This window comes from Lampetra fluviatilis, chromosome 9 (assembly GCF_964198595.1).
Source record: "Lampetra fluviatilis chromosome 9, kcLamFluv1.1, whole genome shotgun sequence".
In the NCBI taxonomy this organism is placed as follows: domain Eukaryota; kingdom Metazoa; phylum Chordata; class Hyperoartia; order Petromyzontiformes; family Petromyzontidae; genus Lampetra; species Lampetra fluviatilis.
In genome coordinates, this window is record NC_136283.1 from 12,176,294 (window position 1) to 12,200,944 (window position 24,651).

General features: G+C 45.2%; 1 protein-coding gene across 5 annotated transcripts in view; it reads left to right on the forward strand.

Annotated features, from left to right (window-relative positions):
- PCDH15 (protocadherin related 15) overlaps positions 1–24,651 on the forward strand; it is a 120,109-nt gene that overhangs the window by 53,625 nt on the left and 41,833 nt on the right. For all 5 annotated transcript variants that reach the window (XM_078859805.1, XM_078859804.1, XM_078859807.1 and 2 more), the window contains 16 exons: positions 1,187–1,347; positions 2,506–2,661; positions 5,018–5,134; positions 6,416–6,526; positions 6,981–7,151; positions 9,205–9,313; positions 11,917–12,029; positions 12,573–12,779; positions 13,516–13,650; positions 15,396–15,545; positions 17,101–17,294; positions 19,471–19,603; positions 21,340–21,419; positions 22,649–22,742; positions 23,045–23,173; positions 24,199–24,504. In XM_078859805.1, the coding sequence (XP_078715931.1) occupies positions 1,187–1,347; positions 2,506–2,661; positions 5,018–5,134; positions 6,416–6,526; positions 6,981–7,151; positions 9,205–9,313; positions 11,917–12,029; positions 12,573–12,779; positions 13,516–13,650; positions 15,396–15,545; positions 17,101–17,294; positions 19,471–19,603; positions 21,340–21,419; positions 22,649–22,742; positions 23,045–23,173; positions 24,199–24,504 (2,366 nt within the window). The remainder of the gene's footprint in view (positions 1–1,186; positions 1,348–2,505; positions 2,662–5,017; positions 5,135–6,415; positions 6,527–6,980; positions 7,152–9,204; positions 9,314–11,916; positions 12,030–12,572; positions 12,780–13,515; positions 13,651–15,395; positions 15,546–17,100; positions 17,295–19,470; positions 19,604–21,339; positions 21,420–22,648; positions 22,743–23,044; positions 23,174–24,198; positions 24,505–24,651) is intronic.

The following is a 24,651-nucleotide window of genomic DNA, read 5'->3' on the forward strand; positions in this document are numbered from 1 at the left end:
TTGTGTTTTATACTGCAACTGTACATATTTATTATCAATGTGCAATTGATTGTATAAATTAACATGGTAAACAACATCAAATATTTACCTGATGTTTATAAATTATTTAATATTGTGGCTTGAGCCTCTACCATAAGATGTTAATCAGTGGTATAACGGTTAATTAGTATTTAACGTGTGCAAAATAATATTAGTTCGTAATTTATGTATTAATTTAGCTGAACGAGGCACACACAAACACTGACGGAACCACGGCCAGTGTTTTATAATTATTATGAAAATCATCCAAAATACTGAATTCAATAAACTAAACTAAAACTAAGCAATTTTTTTTATTTTAAACGTAAGGCCCAGAAGCGACCTGGCCACAATTGATAGGTGAACTAAGTGTATGTTTGTTGAACTTCTTTCGCACCGTATGTAGCCAACTGTTTTTAAATCAGAGGTGCAGGAGAAGGACAACAAACTAAACACAAAAATGAGTTTTTAAGAAATACGTTTTTTGTTTATCGAGATTTAAAAGTGCATAGCTCCAGTGGCTTCCTAATATTAGAAGAAAGAGGGGTCCAGCATCTTAATGCGCGCGAAGCAATGGCCGTCTCTATTCGATGGCTCGCAAAAAGCCGCTGCAAGGATGACCAGAGTTTGCATGATGGTTTATGCTCCTTGATGATTATTAGCAAGATATTGTGGTTCATTATTGGCTCATCACGTGGAAATTTATAGCAGCCAAGTACTCTAAACGCATGTTTCTAAACGTGGAGGGAAAAATTGTTTAACCCGGAGAAAAATCCACGCGACCACAGAGAGAATGCGCAAACTACAAATATACAGGCGTCAGCGTCGGGATCGAACCCACGTCCTCCCGCATTCCAAGCGAGGGAGTTACCAACTTGCCACCATGAGAAATTCACGCAACATGAATCAAGGTCCCATCCTGACAGGTGTGGACTATACAAGATTCACACATTGATCAGTGGCTTGCGGAGCCCAAATGCGATTAATCAAAGCCTTCAAATCCAATTATAGATTTTAAACGTGTGTGCTCGTGTCATTACGTGGCTGCTATGTGTATGTGTCACACTGGACTTTCTTCCAAATGAGATGTTCCATTTAGAGGGATTTTCCAGGTGAAATATTTTCACGAATAGAAGTGTGTATAAGGTTAATTGTATTATATTTGCAGGTACTGTCCTGGTGGACAGCATGCACATCAAGGGCATATCGTCTGGGCCTAGTCCTACCATCAGCCTCGCGCTGCTGTTGAATGAAAACCAGTGGGTTCGCTTGGATCCGGCCTTACAACGACTCTACCTCAACACCGCTGGCCGTATTTTCGATCGCGATGTGAGTAACGTCTCGCAGAACAGCGCTCAAATAGAATGGTTATTTAGAGAAACACATATGCCTCCGTAAAAAAAGATTCTAAGTGATTTCTTGCTCAAATAAGCACACGATGGGGCAAGTGTCTCTATAGGACAACCGCTGTTGATTTTCCCACAAATTGTTACTCCTTTTATCGACCACAAAGGCACAATGGGCTGAATCAACCCCTAAAACTCGCAGCCTTCCGCCCATGAGACGCTCGCTCTGCTGTTGAGCCACCCAGCCGGATGCCTCGACGCTTCTGTTTATATACTTTTAATTAAATCTTAGATCGTGCGCACTGCCCGCTTTGACATGGTTCAAAAATCATGATGTTCAGCTAAAAATATCGACCAAAAACTTAAAAGTGCCCAAAGACTTAAAAGTGCCCGATGAAGCGTGGCGACGTGCATGCTCGGAATGGCATTGACGAGAATGAAAGAGGAACAGATGGTCAGGGAACACACGCAGGTTAATGACATCGCCCGAGTTATTTATAAAAGTGAGTGGGATTGGGCAGTATGCGTCACGGCTAGAAGGGACGACGATGTCCGATCAACAAAAAATAATAACGGAGTGGCAGCCGGGGAATGGAACGTGTCCGAGAGGATTGCCCCCCAAGGAGATGGAGCGATTATATCAGTTTTTGCACCGGATGGATTGTCCGTGCTTGGATATAGATATTTCCATTCCAGTGGGCCAATGCCGCGTGACTCTACTTTGTTTAAAATTCTGCGCCGAACAAGGGAAGGTTCGAACTGTGGATAACAGGAGTCTTCCTCGATCGACTCAGGGCCACAGAGAACAGAAGCACAGATGCTGGGATTTCAGATAAGAGCAGTTCAGGTGAAATACAAGAGAGATTTCACGTACAAAAAATACATCGAACTCTCATTGATTACCATTCTAGCATTTTGCTAGCATGTTTATGGTGAATAATAATAATAATGAAAAGACATTTTTCCAGTGGGATTGAACAAACTACCTCATACATGGGTTATAATGCAATTTTACTTTGTTGTCGATATGAACATTCAAGGGAAGCATGAATTATTTACCAGTTAATTTTGAAATTCAACCGTGTATATTGATGTGCCAATCTCATCAACGCCGCAACCTCCGCGTGTCCTTTGTTCGCAGCCGCCAATCAGCATCCAATCACTGACGGTGATCGTCCAGTGCCAGAACCTGAACGTGGGGAGCACGATCAACCACGAGGTTAAAATCCTGGTGCGCGACATCAACGACAATCCGCCCATCTTCCAGCAGCGGTCTTACAACATGAGCGTCAACGAGGTCCGTTAAGAACGCACGCGCGTGCTCTGGCACGGAAAGTGGTAGCAGCACCTGGCCTCTGGCCGTTACCCCGGGGGGACTCGTGTTCAAAGCAGCATGGGTCCATGCCGGCCACCCATTTGTACGGCAGTATGTATGTGTGTTGAACTTCTTTCGCACTGTACGTAGCCAACCGTGCTAATGGCAGGTGCGGGGGAAGGACAACAAAGGTTCTCAGCCGGTCCCCCCCCCCCCACAATAAAGACCACCGCTATCCACGCTTCCCCTCCAGCTGCAAAGCTCAACTGAGGTCACTAAGGTCACAACTCAGAGAGAGATATCACGTGTTCTGCCTCTCATCAACTTGGTGTTAGTAAGACATGTGTGTGTCATGTGGTGCTTTCGTTTTGACAGATATCTGCGTCACAAAAAAGTTTACTGTTTTTAATAAATACATTTAAAACTAAGATAGATTTAATATTTCAGGGAATGTTTTAGTTGTTGCAAAACTATATATGAGTATATGGCTTGTGCATTGTGTAATACACATATACGTAATTACCAGGAATTGTATTAAAATTTATTTTGTATGTGTAAATGGTGATGATATTTTTCGTGATTGTAGAATGGCCACGATTCCACGAATAACAAAAGTATGAATCACCGAATTATTCAGAATACGTTCTTTACAGCGTAATAAACGTGCACCATCGGCAATGCAATTTAATAACAACCAGAAGGTTTCACAAGCTTCATTGGTATTAATTAACACGTGAATCCATTGCTGCTTATACGATACACAATAGAAATGCGATTTTTTTTGAGCCACAAAGTAGCAATTTTGTCTGGCATTGCATTTTACAACTGGGAAGTGGTAGGAAGCTTTGAAAAGCAAGGAAGTGAGTGCTGTGTGCCGGGGTACGCGAGGCCACACACCGGGGCATGCGGGGCAATCTGCGTTCACAGTGAAGCTGCGGTCAAAATCTATTCGGTTATGACAAGCTACATGCGGCGCATTTATATAGAATATTTAAAATACTAGGTTTCAAAATAAATAAATCTGTCCATGAACCATTTTCACTTGGCACCCCCCACCCTTGCGGCGCCTACAAATAACAGTTTCCCTCATCCTGTCACACCTGATAGAACGCAGCAGCAAGCAGTCAGGGTGATTGATGAGCCAGCACTCACCGATTCGCTGCGGCCACTCGCCCACTGGCAGTCGGTCGCCTCATTGTGCCTCTTTTATCGCTACTAGAGTCATGGTAACTGTTCCCGTGAACTTCGCTCCTTGATTACTCCTCCCATGCTGAGAAGTTGGTCTACCAGACACTGGCTGTTTCGTCTCATCCACACTGTTCAACCATCACACTGCAGGTCGCAACAACATACTCACCCTTGCACTCACCCACTCTCTCAGCCACCCACTCACTCACCCACTCACCCACCCATTTACCCACTCATGCACTCAGCCATTCACTCACTCACACACTCAGCCATTCACTCATCTACTCACTCACTCATCCACTCCCCACACTGCAGGTCAAAACACTTCTCTCTCTGCTTCTTCCCTCACACTGCTCCACTTTGGAATTCCATCTCATCGTCTCTTTTCCCCAAGCTCCTATAACTCAGACTCGGACTCTGTGTCAGCCCTGCGAGACCCCATGCAGCTTAGCAGTTCTTTTACAAGGACGACCACAGCCCAAGACTGTCAGTAGTGGCAGCAGTTACAGGACATTTCAGGGTAGGAATTATTTACAAGAAATCTCAAACCCATTACCTTGCTCAATTCAACAAATGTGTTAACGCTTATCTATCACATCTTTAAAAGTGCTGTTTGCCGCTGGCTGTATGACATTTTGCTGAGCAACTGTTAAAAAAAGAATGTTTGACACCTAAATCGATTTAAGTTTGCAGAGTAACAGGAAGTAGATATGGTGATGCAACATGGCCCAGGAGTAGCGTGCTCAGTAGTTAGTTGTTTGAATATGGCAGGCCGCCCTGGTTAATACTCTGGGTGAATTCATCATGAAATACACACTGTGCTTCACAGTAGGTGTGAACTATTGCATGAAGTAATTGAAAATAGTAGCTTATGGTGTGCTGGAGTCATGGTCCAAATGTTGTATATTTGAAAAATTACCTGCAAATTACTCAAGGGGGATTACACAAAGGTATAATCGCTCCCTACTGCCCAGATTGTGCCTCACAGGGTCAGCTGCCGCTGGAGGTGCCCTCCGGATGTTTGAGATGACACGTGATGAAGGCACTTTGAGTTTCTGAGGCATTCAAGCAATGTATATGAAAAAAAACACGATTATTATACTAACACGATTTAGTCTAATTTCATAATGGTGACGGTGTTGTTGTTCAGCTGGCTCCCGTAGGTACCACAATCTTCACTGGCTTTGCCACGCTTGGAGCAGTGGATATTGATGATGGAGCGAATGGGCAAATCGAGTACTCCATCCTTTACAACCCCCGCGATCCGGTGAGGGCCGCTTTGCACACTCGCCCCTCGTGCCGTGCTACGCCGCGCGCGGTATTCCCTTGTCATTCACAAACTTGCTATCCGCGATTTTGGCTATCTGCGAATCGCGTAGAGAACCCTGCACGACTACCTCGAGGAGAGAGAGAGAGGAGAAAAAAAGTGATGAGATAAAGCAATGAGAGAGAATGTGATGCGAGAGAGCAATGAAATAAAGTATTATTTAATACTTTCAAACAAATGTAGTGACATAGAATCGGTCACTTAGCAGCATAGCGCTTGTTGCTGGCAGGGAAGGGGATCTGCAGTTGCAGCAGCCCTGACTGACAGCAGGTCACGTGATAGACCAGACAGAGGGATATAGGGGGAAGGTTACAGAAGGGGCACGTGAGGGAAGCCCGGGAACCCGCTAGTAGGTTCTAGAAAGAGGGCGTGGCCGGAGCAGAGCGAGACCACGCTGGGAGCATAAAAGGAGGCTCTGAGCGAGAGCTCAGGGCTGTCATTTGGAGTGGGATTGTCGTGCTGCTGGAGTCTCCGTCGCCGTCTTCACCATCTCGGCGTCGTCAGTCAGGCAGTCTGCCAGCTGTCCTGACTGGGAGCTGTAGTTACAAGTGTGAACTGTTGAGGCTGTTAATAAACAGAGTGCCTCCTACTCTTAGTGTCTCTGAGTCAGTCACTACACACATTTTTATTTACTTTATGTTTATTATAAAAAAAATTAAAGGAAAATTGTCGTGTATGTAATAGATGATTTATGGATTCATTCAAGGTAATTAATTGAAAGGTTAGATTTTCGTAGGCCAATATCATCATCCGTGAAATTTGCTATTCATGAGCATCTCCGGAACGTATCACTCACGAAAAACGAGGGAATCCTGTACTCTGCTGTGGAGATGCCAGCCAGGCCACTCCACGGTAGAGCGAGCCTCTCACCATCAGAAAGTAGAATTTGAGTTGTAAGTGGATGTTGATTGTGGTGAGTTCACAGTGATTATGGTGAGTGCCTGGTGATTATTTGGTATCTGGTGAGAAGAAGTTTTAGATTAATTGTGATTGTCTGGTGTGTGGCGAGCATTTGGTAAATGAGCTGTAAGTGTTTGATGGGTAGTAGGTGAATGTAGTGATTGGTGAGTGTCTGAGTGTGTGGAGCACGATCAGTGGTCTTCATTCAGGGGCCCGCCATAACAAACGCATGTTGAGTACTGTCTCCCAGAAGGAGCTAAGAGTTGTGTCAAGTAACTGATAAACACCTGGAGGGTCCTTTGCCGTGTTGATTCTCTGCAGCGCTCCAACAACACGTTTGATATTCCGCTGACACTCACTGGTGCTGTGATCCTCCGCGAGAGACTCAACTATGAGGACTTCCAGAAGTATTCTGTCATCGTCCAGGCCAGTGTGAGTGTACTATGCGATACATGGGTCACTTCACCTACATCTGTACCTGACAGGTATTCTTGTCTGTTCATATTATTAATAACCCCCACGTTGATGTCAGCAGCATTGTGTGAAGCACAAGAGATGAGACACCGAGCGTCAATGCTGGTCCAGGCTTTGCTTGTGCTGAACCGATGCTGCTGAAATGATGCACTCCCAGATATCGGTGTGGCTTTTGGGATGTGAAAAACACATTTTTATTTTTTACATGGAAGGACAGATGTGTGCAAAGGATATGAATTATTATGCTAATTCATGTTTTGTTTCTCGTACTTTCAACAGCGACGCCACCGATTATTTTGTTGTTTTAAAATACACGAGATTGCTAATGCTGTGTGACTATGATATATAGTAATGTCGTCTTTCTTGGCAGTGGGAAAAATAACCGCCATTTATAACCGCTTGCATTCACCAGGATCGATGTCCCAATGTGGCCGAGCGGAAGAGCAGCACAACCACGCTGAGCATCGAAGTTCTGGACGGAGACGATCTGGGCCCGATGTTCTTGCCGTGCATTCCCATCAGCGTGTCTCGCGACTGTCGGCCCGTCAAGTACTTTGCTGCCATCCCGGAGCTCGCCAGGCCAGTGAGTATTGCGGTAGCCAAGATTTACATCGATGAGGTCCATTTCTGCTGACACGGAGATGGAAACCGCCTCAGCAGCACGTGATCACAAATCACTCCATCAAAATAATTAAATCTAGTATGGAACAGGTACACAGGCTTACTGAGGTGTAGGAAATTTCAACAGGACCTGCATCTCTGCTTTATTGAATTGGTCCAAGGCCTTTCATACTATTATTAGGGCAGGGCTGTGAGTTATCTTTGCGTCATTTTTCGTGCTTTTGGGGTCTCTGACCGTCTACTCACAATCATTCAGGATCTTCATGATGGTGAGCAGGTCTGGGTAAAGCTGCGTGACCAGGAGTCAGAGCCATTCCCTGTTTGCCTTGGTGTGTGACAACGGTCTTTTCTGACCCCGACACTATTTAACATCTTCTTTGACCACATAGTTCAAGATGCTTTCTATTACTGTAACTTGGGAATTTCCATCGAGTATAGATACAATGGGAGCCTGATCGGTATCTGGGTGTGGTCAAGAGATAACTCGTTATTGGTCAACCATGCTATGTATGCTGATGATCTGGTAATTGCTGCTCACTCTGAGAATGAATTAGAGACTTGTGCTGAACCTCGAGTATGCTACTAGGAAATGGGGCTTTACTATCAGCCTCAGAAAAATAACGCACCGGTCTGGGTATTTTATATCATCAAATGCTCTGATTTGCCCACTCCCCATGAGTGATAGGGCAACTGTGCAGAGTGTGGAGAGGTTTCCATACCTGGGCAGTTTGGTTATGACCAGCTCTGGTTGGCAGTGGAGATCTCAAACCGATTCAGTTGAGCCACATTACATTTTCATCAGCTAAACATATGCCCTCTCTTCTCTATGCTTGCGAAACGTGAAGCCCTTTAAAAGAACATCTGCACTGGTTGGAAACATTCAGCCTGGCCTGCCTATGATCTCTCCTGTGTTTAACCAGACTCTATCGTGTGAAGAGCTCACAGGACCTTGAAAGATTTTGTCAGGGCCCCATAAGTGAGCTACTCCGGCAGGCGAGGCTGCATTGGCTAGGTCATGTAGCCCACATGCCCATACATTTTCCGTTTGGCCAGATAGAGGGGGCTAAATGGGCACGGCATGGGCTAGAGAATAGGTGGACTGATGCGGTAGGGAAGGATATGGAGCTGATTAGATTTGCCGATGATGGGTATGAGGAGTCTCAAGATCGGTCTCTGCGGAGGAGGTTAATGAAGAATGCTATTTGGCAGTTGGAGGTAGTCGCCCTCTGACAACAGCGGAGGGCAGATGAGTGATCTTCACAACAACAAGCAGAGCGACGGGTGGCTAATATGTAGCAAGTTGGTACAGTGAGGAGCACAGGTGGTGCATCTGCCAGTCATTTCAGTCAATCCATCATAACACCTTGGTCCGTCCTATGTCCTCCTGCCAGTAAGCCTTCGATACTTCACATGGTGTTAAGGTGCACCTGGCCTGGCACAAGCACCGAGCGGTAACATGACTGCCACTTAGTGGAGAATGACAGATGTTGTTGTGTGTTAGTGGTTTTCTGAGCACTTTAAGTTCTTCAATAAACTCACTCACTCTCCTTTTAAATTACACAGACATTTTCTTAAATTATTTACAAAATGTTTAAAAGTCATTCAGCATAACAGCAACTTACAAACAATGCCAACTGTTGTAATCTTAAAACACCTGTGATTGAAATCATCATCTTTCATGCATTCACGTAACATTTGTTCTAATTTATCTGGCCAGGTGGTGGTAGAGCGAGCGGCTCGCAATCGGAGGGTTTGAATTTCAAATGCAGGTTGGGCATTGACTTGACCCATCATATCCCTATGGTGGATAAAACGAGTACCACTTCGTGGTGAAATACGTGTTGGTTATCCTATGGAGATATTCACCCCTACCATACGAATGTGTCATTTTGCACCACTGGCTCACCGTGGCTGTAAACTGGAGATGAGCACTGCTCCACTGCTCATTTGAGTCAGCGGGAGATCACTGAATTTGCTAACCCTAACATTTGTAATTCTTTTGTTTTTTTTCCCAGACTCTGGTCATTCCAATTAATGTCACACCACCAATCGAAGCCATCGATCAAGACAGAAACATCCAGCCTCCCACTGCCCGGCCTGGCATCATCTACTCCATACTAATCGGTGAGTGCACGCGTAGGTTTGGGCTCGCAAGAACAGACTGTGTAGGTGCGACACACGAGGGGATGTGGCCACCGGGCCGCCTTTGTTTCTTTCTCACGCTGATGTGTACACTCTGGGTGCTATTTTAAGGCTGAGTCGACCTTGGGGAGGCTCAGCACCCATTCAAATATAATTTTCCACTGATTTGTACTGTGACCAGGAATTAAACTCAGGTCACCTGATAATAGGTTTTTTACCCTTTTTTCTGGCAACAAAACTGACACCTTTTTACATTGAATCATGTTTGCATTAACCACATTAACCACAATACCTGCAGTCAACCAGGTCACCTGGTTTGTAGCGCAGTACCATCGTCTGCTCCACCACTGCTGCCCACGAAGAGTGACAAACAGTATCAACTTGAAGCCAGTGCGGCTGAAGTCTGCAAGATTTGGCCGTGGTTTGTTCAGTGTGAGTTCAGCCAACAGATGCTCATCCGACGGGGGCGCAAACACAATGACGAGTTTGGATTTTCTGGCTCGCCTTTCAGTCGTCAATGTCGTTCTGTCACTCTTGTCAGAATGTTTATTAAAGAGGACACCGTAAACAAGCACTGCTGTCACGTGGGCAGACCTCGCCTGTCAATGAGGAGTGTCAATCAAATGTTTCGTAAATAAAATGTAAGCTCACGAATTCACCACCACCACTATCATCACCACGTCCAGCTTGAAGACATTTCTCTTTTCTTCTGCTTGTGCCTGCTATCTATGCAATGGCCTCACACCGTCACTTGGAATGTGTCAGTGGTCCCCATGGTGCGTGGCCTGCTGTGTGTAAAGTCTGGCGATGTGGCAGTAAAGTCGGCCGTTTGCCATGGTGGCGTTTGGACGGGTTCTCCGAATGTGCGTGTTTAGTTAGCGCGACGCCAATTCGTACCCATGCTATGCAATCTCCCATCGTCTTTTTTTCCCAAGCCGTCATTGCAATAACCTTGTTTTAATCCAAGAAACGTGTCAATCTTATCTATTACACCATTGATAGTGCTGTTTGTTGCTGACCGCTTGACATTTTGAGCCATTGGGCCTGTACTCAGCAAATGTAAAAAAAATGTTTTTTAAATGTAAATCCTTTTAAACTAATGGTCAGATGTGGCATTATCAGCATTGGCCACGACCTTTTAAACTGGAATGATTTGAACCACCGAGACTAGGCAATTGAGACAGACAGGACATGGAAGCTATACTCCAGGCAAAATGCAAAAGCAGAAAATACGAATACTCATATAGTTGGTTCAACACAAGGAAACTCTGGACTGGTTTTGACATTCATTGTTTCATCAGCAGAGTCGAGCTTTCTTAAACTGTGGATTGCCAGATGTTTATTAGCAAGGACCCTCTTTGATAGACATGGGTCCACATTGTATTTGTGTTTCACATGATAAAGGACAGCACAGCGTAAATATGACAGTACTAAAGAGGACAATATATAGTCGTGATTTTAATCTTAATTGAAAATGGTGAGATTCAAATTGAGGGTTGTTGGAGATGAATCATTACCTGCCTCGCCTTCAATTCAGGTTATCAAGTTGACTTTGTCAAACCAGGTGAGAACTCGGGAAACCAGGATGAGTCCCATTTGAAAGGGAGAGGGGCCTCCTTTTGTATTGTATGTAATGTCCCTTTTGTATTTTACCGAATGCATGAAATAACAGAAGATTCTGTCTTAAAAAAAAAATCCCAGTTCTTATTCTGTGTTTAACCAATGCTAAAATCAACCCGTGGTTTACCATACAAACTATCACATGATGGTGAATGTCCATTGTCACTCCAACCTCTGGCTGTAATGGCATCAGTCACTGTGCATCGTGCTGATGGCATCAGTGCCAATGTTCCACAGCTGCTATTGGTCAGAAATTCTAGACAATAACAATGCATTAGGTGCAAATGCGTTGAGAGTATTTGGCTGCTATAAATTTGCACGTGATAAGCCACTTCATTGGGCTTTCCCGAAAAAGAGCCATATAACTCAGCGGGCCTTACCTGATTAAATAAAGATATCATTGAATAAAAAGTGTGATATTTTTTCTCATTATGCCACACATTGTTGTTATTTCTATGCAACATTTTTTACATATAAGTTGAAGGCATTGGCTATTTGATAACCCTCGCGTTCGGTTTTAAATGTTTTTTTTATGGTTGCTCTGGCATTCAGGTGTGAGACTATTGACATCTGTGGTGTTTGCGCTGTGAGAATGACAGTGCAGTATATTAGAATAAGAGTACTGAGGTGGTGCTTATCTCCTGTTTTCATCCCTGAGCCAGTGGAGGGAATTCCATATTTCCTATGGTGGTGATGAGTCTATCCATAGGATAACCACTGCTGACTTCCCCACAAAGTGGGATGCATTTTATCGACCCTGGGAGGATGAAGGGCTGCGTCAACCCCCAGCCAGGAATTTAACTTGCAACCTTCCGATTGCGAGCCACTCGTTCAATGGGCTGATACCCCAGGCCAGATGTGTTTTTCGTGTTATGAAATGATGATGCATTATATAGCCACCCAAATCACCATGCGTTCTCGTGTGATATGGGTATCAATTCCTAGCATTTGTCTGTTTTTTTCAGGCGACCCTGGGAACTATTCTGATTACTTTTATCTGAACGGGAAAACAGCTGAACTGCAACTTTTGCAGCCAGTAAACCGTGACATGTTCCCGCAGTTTGATCTTGTGCTGAAGGTAGGTGTGTGTACATGTGTGCACCTCCGCATCGTAGTGTGAATGCGAAACACATTTTTCCATGAGACTGAGGCGAAGAGAGGTGGACTGCTTGGCTTTGTAATTTGCACTTAATATTCTGCCATGTTCTATCTACGGCTGGATGAAGGCTTCCCCATGTCACACTTGTATTTTCAGAGGATAATTGTCCGCTTATTTATTTTGTTACTTATATTCTGTACAATAACATGCATGATTAGTTTGTGTTGTGTATGACTGCATGTAGCTTTGCATTGAACTCGGACTTATATCTAACAGAGAAGATACTTTCCTGTAGAAATGTGGCAGTTTACGAACATTGATTCAAGCAAACCTGACCGCTGATGAGACTTAATTTTAAAGCAAGTCCAGAGATTTTCATGTACTGAACTAGTGCTGCTGAAATTATGCACTCGCAGAAGGCCATGTGGGATGTCTAAAAACACGTATTTATTTCTGCGGAGGGACAAACGTGCGAAGGTGAATTGTTTTCTTGTTTATTCGTACCCTTTGCGTTGCGTCCAGGCTGAGCAGGATAATGGGCACCCACTGCCAGCCTACGCTGCGCTGCACATTGAGATCCTGAACGAGAACAACCAAGCTCCGTACTTTGAGAGGACCATGTATCAAGGCTACATCCTCGAGTCCGCCTCCGTGGGCACCACCATCTCTAGCACCCTCCAGCTGGACAGCCCTCTGAGCATCGTGGCTCTGGACGCCGATGTTAAAGAGGTGAGTCAGGGGCAGATGAGATGAGAAGGATGCGGCCACCAGGGCCCGCCTCAACTTGTTGCTGTGCCACCTGCCACGGTTGCAGTCAGCCCTGCAGCACTCCACATTTGATTTTTGTTCATTTAAATATTTCACCTGGACAATTCCCCCGATATAGAACATCAAATTTTCAAGGGTGTCCATGGTGCCGATTGACACACACATAGCAGACAAATAATGAACATGTGGACACATGTTTGAAATATATAACTTATAGATTAAGTTTCTTATTAAGCTTCTTATACGTTGATTATCGTACCAAGTCAATGAACGTTGAAACTGGTCCAGAGATTGCATGTATTGAACCAATGCTGCTGAAATGATGCACTCCCTAAAGACTGAGCAGCTTTCAGATGCACTTCTGCGTCCGTCTGGAACGCTCTTCCTTGCGATATTAGGAAGCCACTGGAGCTATGCACTTTTAAATCTAAATTGAAAACTAATTTGTGTAAAACTTATTTTTATGTTTAGTTTGTTGTCCTTCCCCCGTACCTCCGATTAGCATGGTTGGCTGCATATGGTGCGAAATAACTTCAACATACATATATGGGATGTGTAAATCTTAAATATTTTGTATGTGCAGACAGACCTATGTGTGAAGGAGGCGAGTTGTCTCTGTTTATTTATATTCATCACTTGTATTCTCCGCAATGACGCGAGCAATTTCCTTGCGCTGCGCTGTGCTGCGTCACGGCAGACAAAGGACCCACAGCTGCAGGTGTCGCTACAAGGCGCCAGTGCCGTGTTCGGGGTGACAAGCTCCGGCATCACGCGGTTCCTCATCCTGCTGCAGCCGCTGGACAGGGAGACGCGTCAGCAGTACTCGTTCACGGTAAAGCAGGGCGCTGGTGGTACCGGCGGTGGCACTGGTTGTCCGCGGTTCGCCGTGCGGTGCTGGGGGGGGGGGGGGGTTGGCCGGGTCGAGGTGGCGCCGCGTTGTTGCCAGGGAGTGGCGTTCGGGTCAAAGTTCAAGATTGTTTCCAGTGACCAGGGTGAGAACTCGAGGGCATCGTTTGCAAAAGTGACCCGGGTCACTGAAACGACAAAAGTGATTAAAATACATAAAAGTATAACAATGAAGCGAACAAAAATCTGAGCAAAATTAACTTTGTTTACAAAAAAACAGTGCACCAACACAAATCTTTATCAATGTAATACATTTTCCATTACAAAGTTGGCTCAGAAAGTTTTATTTTGAAAACCAATCAGTGTAGGATTAAGCAACAAAAATATTAACATGGATTTTGGGTGGTTTTGGCACTCGTGTGTAAACTGACAAGGATATGCGTCAAATGCAAGTGAAGGTTGTGCGTGGTGTTGTGGTTAATGAAGAGCCTGGCACGGACTGTGGGGCCCGTGGTGTTCTTATAGACATCAAGAGTGATTGATGAACTTGTTTGAGGTTAAGATGCCTCATCCAATCAACCCGACAGCCTCTGCCGTGCATTCCAGGGTCTCAACCGTTGCTCCACGGCAGTGCCCTGCAATCAAGTGCCATGGCAGTGATTGCACAACAACAACAACAAACAAATGAAAAATCATCAGTCTCCACTTCCCTTCTACCCACACAACGATACCGGAGAGTCTGTTTACGTTTTAACCACCTTAGGCGCTCGTCCATCTGGCTCTGGCTAGAGTGAGACGAGTCTTTGGAAAAGGGGCTTTGTAATGCCATCAGGTGAACTGCCAAACAGGGTTACCGTGCAAATGTTTTGTTTCTAACTCACAGGTTCGCAAAAGCAACATCATCATTAGCAGCTGTAGCCCCCTGATTTTCTCTTCCTTTTTGGATTGCACAGACCCTTTATACATTTGCAGCAGCAGTAGATGAGCCAATTACCCAGACACACCCTGGCGGTCAGTCGCATCCATATTCCTCTACTGCAAATATCATTGTTATTCTTGAATCATCCCCCAGCCCGATTGGATTAATCTGTTTCCAAAAAGTCTATCGCCTTCATGGCTTCCCACACCTTCGATTAGCACGGTTGGCTACGTACGGTGCGAAAGAACTTCAACATGCGTACGTAGATGCACAAGCCAAGACCTTCCGCTTCTCTAGAAATAAAACCAGTGATGTTGACCAACCGGCACCTGTTTAGCTAGGGTGGTGGTGACTACACACGCCTGTAATACAGCACTGTGGAGGAAGTGAAGGTTTACGGATCGCACAGATGTTGTAAAACACCTTTGCTGTGGACATGGAGGTGCCATACCCTCACTTGCCAAGGGATGGGATAGAGTGTTTCCCCGTCGTGCACGTGTCTGTTTTCTCCAGGTGCTCCAGTTTCCTACTACATATAAACACTCATTGATTGGCCAATGACACCTTAATATATAGAAAACTGCAGAGCTTGGGCAAATTTGGCACCAGCTCACTGCGTGACTGCCCTTTTGCTTGTCTGTGGGCCTTTCTCCTGCCTCTGAGCCGTTCCCTCTGTATGAGAGTGAGAAAATGCTTTGCAATTATTACCGGTGCCCCACCCTGCTACAACCACAAGCGGCTGCAACACACTTGGTCCTGGTGGTGAGTCCTGGCCCTCTTGTTGGTGAGAATGTTGCATGTGCCTCCTGCAGATGATGGCCTCGGACGGGGTTTTGCACAGCGGGCCGGCCAACGTGACGATCCTGGTGCTGGATGCGAATGATAACACGCCGGTCTTCACTTCTCTGTCGTATATTGCCAACGCCTACTCCAATATGATACCGGGTGACCCTGTCATACAGGTTTGTGTGTTTGCTATTGATGATCTAGCACTCGCTAATTCACTCGCTAATTCACTCCAGTCATTCGCTCTCTCATCGGCGGTTATCACACTGCTATCACTGTTATCATGGTTACCTTTCCCATGAACTTCACTCGTTGATGACTCCACTCATGTTGACGATTCGGCCTACCTCACACTGACTGTGTAGTCTCATCCACACGGTGTTCAACCACTACACTGCAGGTCACAACAACACACTTACTCGCCCAACTCACTCACCACACTGCAGGTCAAAACACTCCTCTTTCTGCTTCTTTCCTTGCACCGCTCCACTTTCGAATTTCCTCTCAACGCCTCTTTTCTTCTAACAAACATACTCAGTTCAATAAAGACGTTAATTCTCATCGATTAGAACTTTGTCAGTGCTGTTTTGCATTGGCTGCTCGACGTTGTGGTGCTTTGCGTCTGTGCTCAGCAACTGTGTAACAAACCATGAAAATTATCTTTGTTGTTTCCTCTTGCATCCAGTCACAGCCACGGGTTGTTCAACTTGCATCAGCCAGACACACTCGTGAGGGTGTTTGTGGTGTGCATGATGGGTTTTCATACAAACGTTGGGGAATGGATGGGGCATATTCCTGATCCTTGTGCAATATTTTTTATTTTCCAAAACTCGTTATTAGGTAGCAGCAGATAATCATAGTCGCCACAAGACGGTCCACTTTAACGTTTATGACAGTGTACTGGTGTGTGTGTAAATTTCTTAGTTGTCATTTTTCAATTGAGAGTGGTGATGGTGTTATTGCCATGGTTCCACGGCATGGTCTTCACAAGCAATGGGAATTTTATCCATAACATAATTTTTTTGTTTGGGTTTGATCACGTAAATATAAATGTGTCATTAAACCCGCCATCACCCAACATATCCAATTAGTAATGTTTGTCACGTAAACAAAAGTGTCAATTCGTTACTCTCCAACATACCGGTGTGCTGAACTAGTGAAGAACTAGCATGTTCTGTTCATGTGACAAACCTTGCTAATTGGCTGTGTCGGGTGGTGGCGGGTTTAACGACACATTTATATTTAAATGAGAATATTCTTGAGGCAAAGTTTGAAGTCTTGTTCTATTTAAAACACCAGATTTTTGGCATACTTAATTTTTTTACATCCCATATGTAGTAGCTGCTGCATCTCATACAGTCAATGTCAAGTGTTCAACTTGTAAAAAGTGGATAAATCACAATTTCAAGCATCATTTATTCATCAAGTTTTGCCATTTATATGTTAATGTTTATGCATTTATTTGTTAAACTGATGACACTGAATAATTATTTATTTGTCTGTGTCACTGATAGTCATTAATGGTTGTGAGTTGAACAAATGAGCATTTCAGCTGTGTACCAGGTCGTGTCTATGAATACAAGAAGTGCTTGTAAATATATACGGCCGTCAGGTGACATAGCAACAGTGTGCCTGGCTGCGCACCTGATGAGACATACAGAAAGTCAAATAAAACGTGTTGCATGAAACGTAATGTGACAGTAAATATTCCATACCTTGCTTCCTCCGCAGCTCGTAGCAAGTGATGCCGATTCAGGCGTAAACGGAAATGTGCACTATCAGATTCTGGCTGGAGACCAGGGCCAGTTCGTCATCAACAATGTCACGGGGCTCCTGAGCGTGGCGGGGCCCGGTGGTCTGCTCGTGGGACGCACCTTCACCCTAACCGTGCAGGCCAGTGACGGCGCCCCGCCTGCCGACAGAAGGTGCCTCCTGCCATCGCGCTGCACGTTCTCATGGCGCACTGCATCACGATCGGTCAAGATCATTCATCGAGTCGTGGGTTCCATCCCGAACCTGACGCCTGTATATTGCATGTCCTCCCCGTGGTCGCGCGGATCTTTCTCCAGGTCCTCCATTTTTTTACGTCCACATTTCGAATCAACATGTGTTTCGAGTATTTGGCTGCTACAAATTTTCACATGATGAGCCACTTATTTGGGCTGTCATTTGGCAGGTCGCTTCTGAAAATGAGCTATGTAGCTCAGTGGGCCCTACTTGGTAAAATAAAAAGAGTTTAGTTTCATTCAGTATTAATTCACCAATGTTTTCTCCCCTCCACCGGATCCCGCAGCTGTGCAGTAGACACGCAGCAACCTCCAAGCTCTGCCCCTCAATGTCTCCCACCATTTGGTATGAGGTCTTTTCTTCCCCGAACTCGTGCAGACCACTCCAATGTCTCTCTTAGCAACTGGCCCTCCCCCGTCCGGCCTAACCACATCAACAACTATCGCCTGCCATGTTCTCTTACACAAATAATTATTGCTTTTCCTGTCTTGCCACCAAGTTCCCAGCATCACTTTTAGGCACCTGAGCTTAAATGCCAATCACTTATTTTCGAGCTGCTAAGTTAGGGGGCAGCTCTCTGATCTATACAGCAATACAGATGGCACTTCTGCCTTGAATGCACTTCTCTTTACCCTCAGACGTATCTCTCTCCTCTTCCTAAGTGATGTTCATAGCCCATCAAAAACCCACTTCATAGCACCAATAAAGCCCACCACACAGCCAAAATACATTGCAGAATACACTTCACTATGCTGAAAGTGTAAAATCCATATACATCTTACACGTGATGGCTGTATTGAGACCCTATACATCAGTTCGGGTGACTTTGATTGTTTACATGCTAAGAGATGCAGGTCACAGACACACAGTAAGTACATTATTAATTACCCATATGAGTAAAAGTTATTTCCTGCTTGAATGAGCATTGAGTCAGTGCTTAACTCCTATTTACAGCTCTGAACCAGTGATGGGTATTCCCCATTCCTTTGGTGGCGTAGAGTACATGCATCGGACAACCACTGTGGACTTAGGGGGTAACTAATTTCACCAACGCCAGAAAGATTATTATTATTGGCCTTGTTTATTCAGGAAAGCCTCACTTGAGTCTCAACATTTTTTCAGGAGAGTACTGCCAAATTTTTACAGTTAGGGGCAAAGCTGCTGCTGCGTGAGATCCCAATTGAGAAATGTGCAGGTAATGTTTCAGCATTGGGATGTTTGGTCAATACCAGTGCAATTGTAATGGTTTATTCGCTATGGGAGGACACCAGAGGAAACGGGGGGGGGGAAATATTCAAACTCCACACAGAGAGGCGCCCAGGTTGTGAATTTAACTCAGGAGCTTCTTGCTGTAAGGCACAGGTGTGGCCGTTGCATTTCCCTGCCGTCCTTGATGATGGGCTGAGCCAACCTCCGGCCAGGATTTTAACTTGCAACCTTCCGAATGCGAGCCGCTCATTGTAACACTCAGCCATCTGGCCGGTTTTACTTGTACATCCGATATTAGTAATACAAATTTTTATTAAATAGAACAAACACCACATTGCCAGAGATGTCTATGCAAACAAACACAGGAAGCCAGCACAGACTGGTGCAATTAATATTCCTTTCCATCAGAGCCCAAGAGAGGCCAAAGCTAATTACAAACAAACTCAAGACCGTTAACATCAAGCATCGAGGCGAGGAACACATTCACATGCCTAGAGAGGAAAGAAATATAACTCGCCATTCATGGGCAACCATGTTTGAGAATTGAACTCAGGTCGCCAAGTTCATAGTGCAGTGTGCTAACCAGTGCATTACCACTCAAGCAGACTATATTTTTTATATTATATTTCAATAGGAGCCCAGTACAGAGCACAAACTGAGACGCGAGGGAGTGGGGGGGAGTACAGAGTGGGGTGGGTGTGCTTTTATATGGAGAAGGGAAGAAAAAAACTTTAAAAAAGAAAGCGGAGGGTGCTGGGAGGAAGGAGGGGGGCAAGCATTGAATAGATTAATTACCCAATTAATTAACAACAAAAACCTCTCCGAAGCTGCTATGAGCGGTTGCCGTGCCGGAGTGACTGTGTTGTTGTGTTGCTCGTTGCTCAGGAGCTCTATTGCCACCGTGTACGTCGAGGTGCTACCCCCAAACAACCAAAGCCCTCCCAGCATGCCCTTCAGCTTCTACAGCATGGAGGTCAGCGAGGCCCTGAGTGCCGGTGCCTTCTTGCTCAGTGTGCAGGTAACCACAATACCTCGCTTGAACCACAATACCTTGCTGAACCATAATACAGTAAAACCTTGGATTGCGAGCATAATTCGTTCCGGAAACGTGTTTGTAATCCAAAGCACTCGTATATCAAAGCACTCGTATATCAGTTGTGACCACGTGATGCTCGGCAGACAAAGCGTATACATACTACTCGTATTGTAAGACCTCGCTCATTTATCAAATGAATATTTATTTAAAATGTTTTCTCGTCTTGCAAAACACTCGCAGACCAAGTTAATCGCAATCCAAGGTTTTACTGTACCTTGCTGATCTCGTCAAAGAGCATAAACCATCTCGTGAACTCCGCTCGTCCTCACAGCGGCTTTGTATGCATGTTGAACTTTTTTCGCACCATACGTAGCCAACCATGCTAATCCGAGGTGCGGGGGAAGGAAGGCTTTTGGCTAGCCATCGAACAAAGACGGTCACCGCATCACTTGCTTTCAGATGAGATTCTGCGGCCGTCTGGAACTTTCTTCCTTCCGATATTGGGAAGCCACTGGAGCTATACACTTTAAAATATAGATTGAAAATAATTTCTTTAGAACTGCATTTTTGTGTTTCATTTGTTGTCCTTCCCCCACACCTCTGGTTAGCACGGTTGGCTACATACAGTGCGAAAGAAGTTCAACATGCATACGTACAACGCACTGCAACAAGTGCTCACACGCAGAGAGAGGGCTATCACAGCCACAGCGATGGAGCCGGCACGGCGGTGGATTAACACCGCACCGTTCCGCAGCGATCGCCCACAATGCAGGAAACGCCCAATACGCATTCGAGTTAACGTGGAGAATATGAGAAACAGAATGAATTAGCGGATAATAAGCATGATTCTTATGTCGGTCCCTACACGTCAACAATTAAAGTATTTGTTTACACATCCCATCAGCCACATAGCCTTCTGGAAGTACATTATTTCAGCAGCACCGTGATATTAGGTACAGGGAGACAGTGGCGCGGTGGTTACACACTGCACTATGAACCCAACGACCTGACTTCCATTCCCGGCGAGTGATATCTGAACGGATCCTGGACCTCCCCAACTTAAACCCACACTGACCTGCGTGTGAGGTTTAGTGAAAAACACAACATGGGCACAGACAGCCCCATGAAGGATCTTGAATATGGCTTATAGCCCTGAGTCAGGGGTGGAAATTGCACATTCCTAAGGCACGGGAGAGTATATCCAATATGGTGAGGGCAGGCTTGTAGCTGATATTAGACTGGAAGCCAGTGGAGGGATCTGAGGATTGGAGTAATGTGGTGTCACATACTGTATGGATGCAGGTGAGAAGTCTGGAAATGACTTTGGAAGTGAGGAATGTGGGGTTGCAATAGCCCAGATGCGACTCAAGGCATGAATAAGGGCATTACAGAGATGGAAGTTGGAAGTTCTGTAGACTTGAGAGGTGTGGAATCAATGCACCTCAACTCCCATATCCGTCAATTCCGTACGTCCTTTGCTGTCGAAACTTTAACCCATGCCTGTAGCACTTCCCCCTTGATGACTGAAACATTTTCCTCTATGCCCCATATATGTATGTTGAACTTCTTTCACACCGTACGTAGCCAATTATGCTAATCCTAGGTGCGGAATAAGCGCTGACCATAATCGTTGTGATCATTCAGAATACCACCACCGTAATTCTCACCCACACCCCCACGACAGATCAACCTGGTGGTCTTGTGTCGTTTGCTCTCAGGCCATTGACCGTGAAAACGACCCGATCGTCTACAGCATCAAGAGTGGAAACCCAGACGGAGCGTTCTACCTCAACTCCAGGTGGGCGCACATTTATCCACGATCGTCGCGTCGCAGCGATCTCCTGCGACTCGAGTGAGCATTGACGCTCTACTCGCCCTCCTGCTTACAGCCCTGAGCATGTGGTGCAAATTTCACATTTCTATGACGGGGGGCGAGTCTCTCCAGAGGACAACCACAGTTGATCTTGCCCCACAATACGGTATTCATTTTTAAATCCTTTATATTAAGTTCACTTGCTTGCTTGCTTGCGTGCTTACGACCGTGCAAATCTTTCGGTCGTTTTTAACCCACTTCCCGTGATCCAATCGAGCTGACATTTTGCACACAGACTCGTTGTGCGTGACAATTTATTTTCGTGAAAAATGTTTCCAAAATTTTTTCCACTTTTTAGGAAAAAATTTTTTTCACTAACACAATCATATCTTTTTCCTAAACACGGAAAATTATTCAAGAAAACAACAAAAATGTACAATATAAACAATCATACAAAAACTGAAAACCTTATAATCCTTATATACGACTTTCCTTATATTTAATTTAAAATACCAATGTGATAAAAAATGAAACTCTTACTCAAGAAAAACAGAAATGAATAATTCAATAAAACCGATGCCACGCATATAAAGGATTTATAGTGAAAAACTTTGTTTTTACGGGTTAATTTTTATCCACCCTGGTGGGACGCTGGGTGGAGTAGTCTCACTGCCAGGTGTTCAACTCGTGCGAGGCTCCCTGGCTGGATACATCTGCAAGCCACTTGGAGAGACCATTCTATTGTTGTATGTGGCATCAATATGTTCGGGAGAGAAATGCCCACGTCGTGGTCTGCTAGCCACGAGAGGGCTGCAGGAGAGAGTTCGTGGAGCTTTTCTGTTCCTCCTCCTCCATTGAAGGCGTGCAGACCACAGTGGTTTACTACATGGTCTGTAGTTTGGGTTTCATGGCCACAATCGCACACTCCTGCGGCTTGTCTTTAATTGTCCATTTCATGAAGATGTGCACATCGGCTTGTTGCTGCTCTGATGCAGTTGATGGTTCCACCAGTGTCTTCGAGGAGGAATGTCAAAGCCAGGAGGTGTGACGTTTGTGTCTCGAATTAGGTGTTTATTCTGGACATCCACATGATTCCACTGTTTGCTAGCAGCGTTCCTCCGGATCTGGGTGAGCTCATAGGATGGTGACTGATGAATACTGTTGCTTTCTATCTGCTCATCTTAAGGGTTAAGTTGCCCCCCTTTGTTCCTCAGCACTGGAATTCTGTCCCTGTGGAAGTCTTTGGACCGTGAGACAAGGGACCAGTACCAGCTGATCCTAACAGCATCTGACGGACATCCTAATGGGGTCAGCGAGCTGTCTTATCCATCAGCACATAACCTTCCGGCCCCCATCACTACCCCTTCATTTATTACCTCTATTGCGATCGCATTTCATCATCATCACGACCCATTGTGTATCCACTGCTGGATTAAGGCCTCCCCACACCATGTTCTCTCATTTGGCTGCCATTCTGTCACCAGCCTCACCCAGTGCTCATGATAAGGTACACAAGTGAGTTCAGGGCAGTACAAATGTAAATGGTTGAGTCGCTGTCGTGTTTGGTTTTACATGACATTGTGTGTGTGTGCGTGCGTGCGTGCTCACAGACCTCAACAGCTACGGTAGCGGTGCTTGTTACGGATGTCAATGATAATGATCCCACCTTCGATCCTCTGATGCCAACGAACTTCTCCGTATACGAGGGGAGAACCGGTGTCTTTGTTGGGCAAGTCCGGGTGAGAAGCGCTTACAAATGTGGGGGGCGGTGACATGGCCCAGCGGTGCCGTGTTGGCCACGAGTGGGTTCGCAGTTCGAATCTGGCAAGCCACCCTGGTTAATACCATGAGTGTTTTAACTATAAAATATGCAATGGTGCGAAGATGAATATGTAATTCACAATAGTTTTTCATCGCTGACTTTTGAGCAACCCTTTGATCAATTTGCCGGGTTGTGTGTAGTGTGAGTCTCTAATTGCAGCATAACTTAAGACAACATTTTGTTGATATATGTTCATCTTTATGAGAGTCATTGTGCTCCCCCTGTAACAGATGGACAGAGCAAAAGCATTAACTCTGTCAACCTTCGTCAGAAAGGGTGAAAAATTATGACCTAGATGCTATTTGCACAAAAATATTGTTATCATTTTTCACACGTATGCATTTTTTTACAATTCCTGCCAGCATATGGTTTATTGGCATGATGAGAGCATTGCTATTGCAATTACGCACTCATTACACACACAGTTCTTTCCACAAATGAACCACAATACCTTGCTGATCTCGTCAAGGAGCATAAACCATCACGCAAACTCCGGTCATCCTCGCAGCGGCTTTTGGCTAGCCATTGAACAAAAATGGCTACTGCATCGCACACTTTTAGATGCGCTTCTGCGGCCGTCTAGAACGCTCTTATTAGGAAGCCACTGGAGCTATGTTGTTTTAAATCTAGATTCAAAACTTATTTTTAAACTGCTTTTTATGTTTCGTTTGTTTTCGTTCCTCCTTTGCACGGTTAGCTACATATGGTGTGAAAGAAGTTCAATATACATACATACAAAAGCCTCACTGAGTCTGAAGACACTTTTTAAGGAGGGTCTTGCCAATTTACCTCAGAAGGGGGCGATGTTACTATGTGTAATCCCAAATGTGTACTTTGTCACAATTAGGATGTTTGGCCAATGAGAGTTGAAATGCGTGTTTTTTTGTTGTTGCATTAATGCATCATTGTTCCTGCTTAGAAGCACGTTTGTTTTATTCTCAGGCAACCGATAAAGATGCAGGGATGAATGGTGAGGTGGTGTATAGCCTGGACAACTATGCGGCTGTGTTTGCGATCATGGCCAATGGGAGCATTTACACAAAGGTGGCCTTGGACCGAGAAAAACAGGAGACCTACATGCTGACCGTAGTGGCCAGCGACCGTGCGCTGTACCCTCGTCACACCAACCTCCCGCTCGCCATCTCTGTGCTGGACGTGAATGACAACCCGCCCATCTTCAGCCAGGGCGTCTATAATGTCACCGTGCCGGAGAATGGCTCTCCGGGTCAGCTGGTGCTGCGTCTCGAGGTGTGGTGAAGCTGTGAGCGTGTCCGTCTACTAAGGCTCATGTACGGTGTATTAAATGCCTTTGTTGATAGAGCCATGTGGATCAGCAGTAGAGCGAACAGCTCGCTATCGGAAAGTTGAGAGGTCAAATCCTGGCTGCCGGTTGAC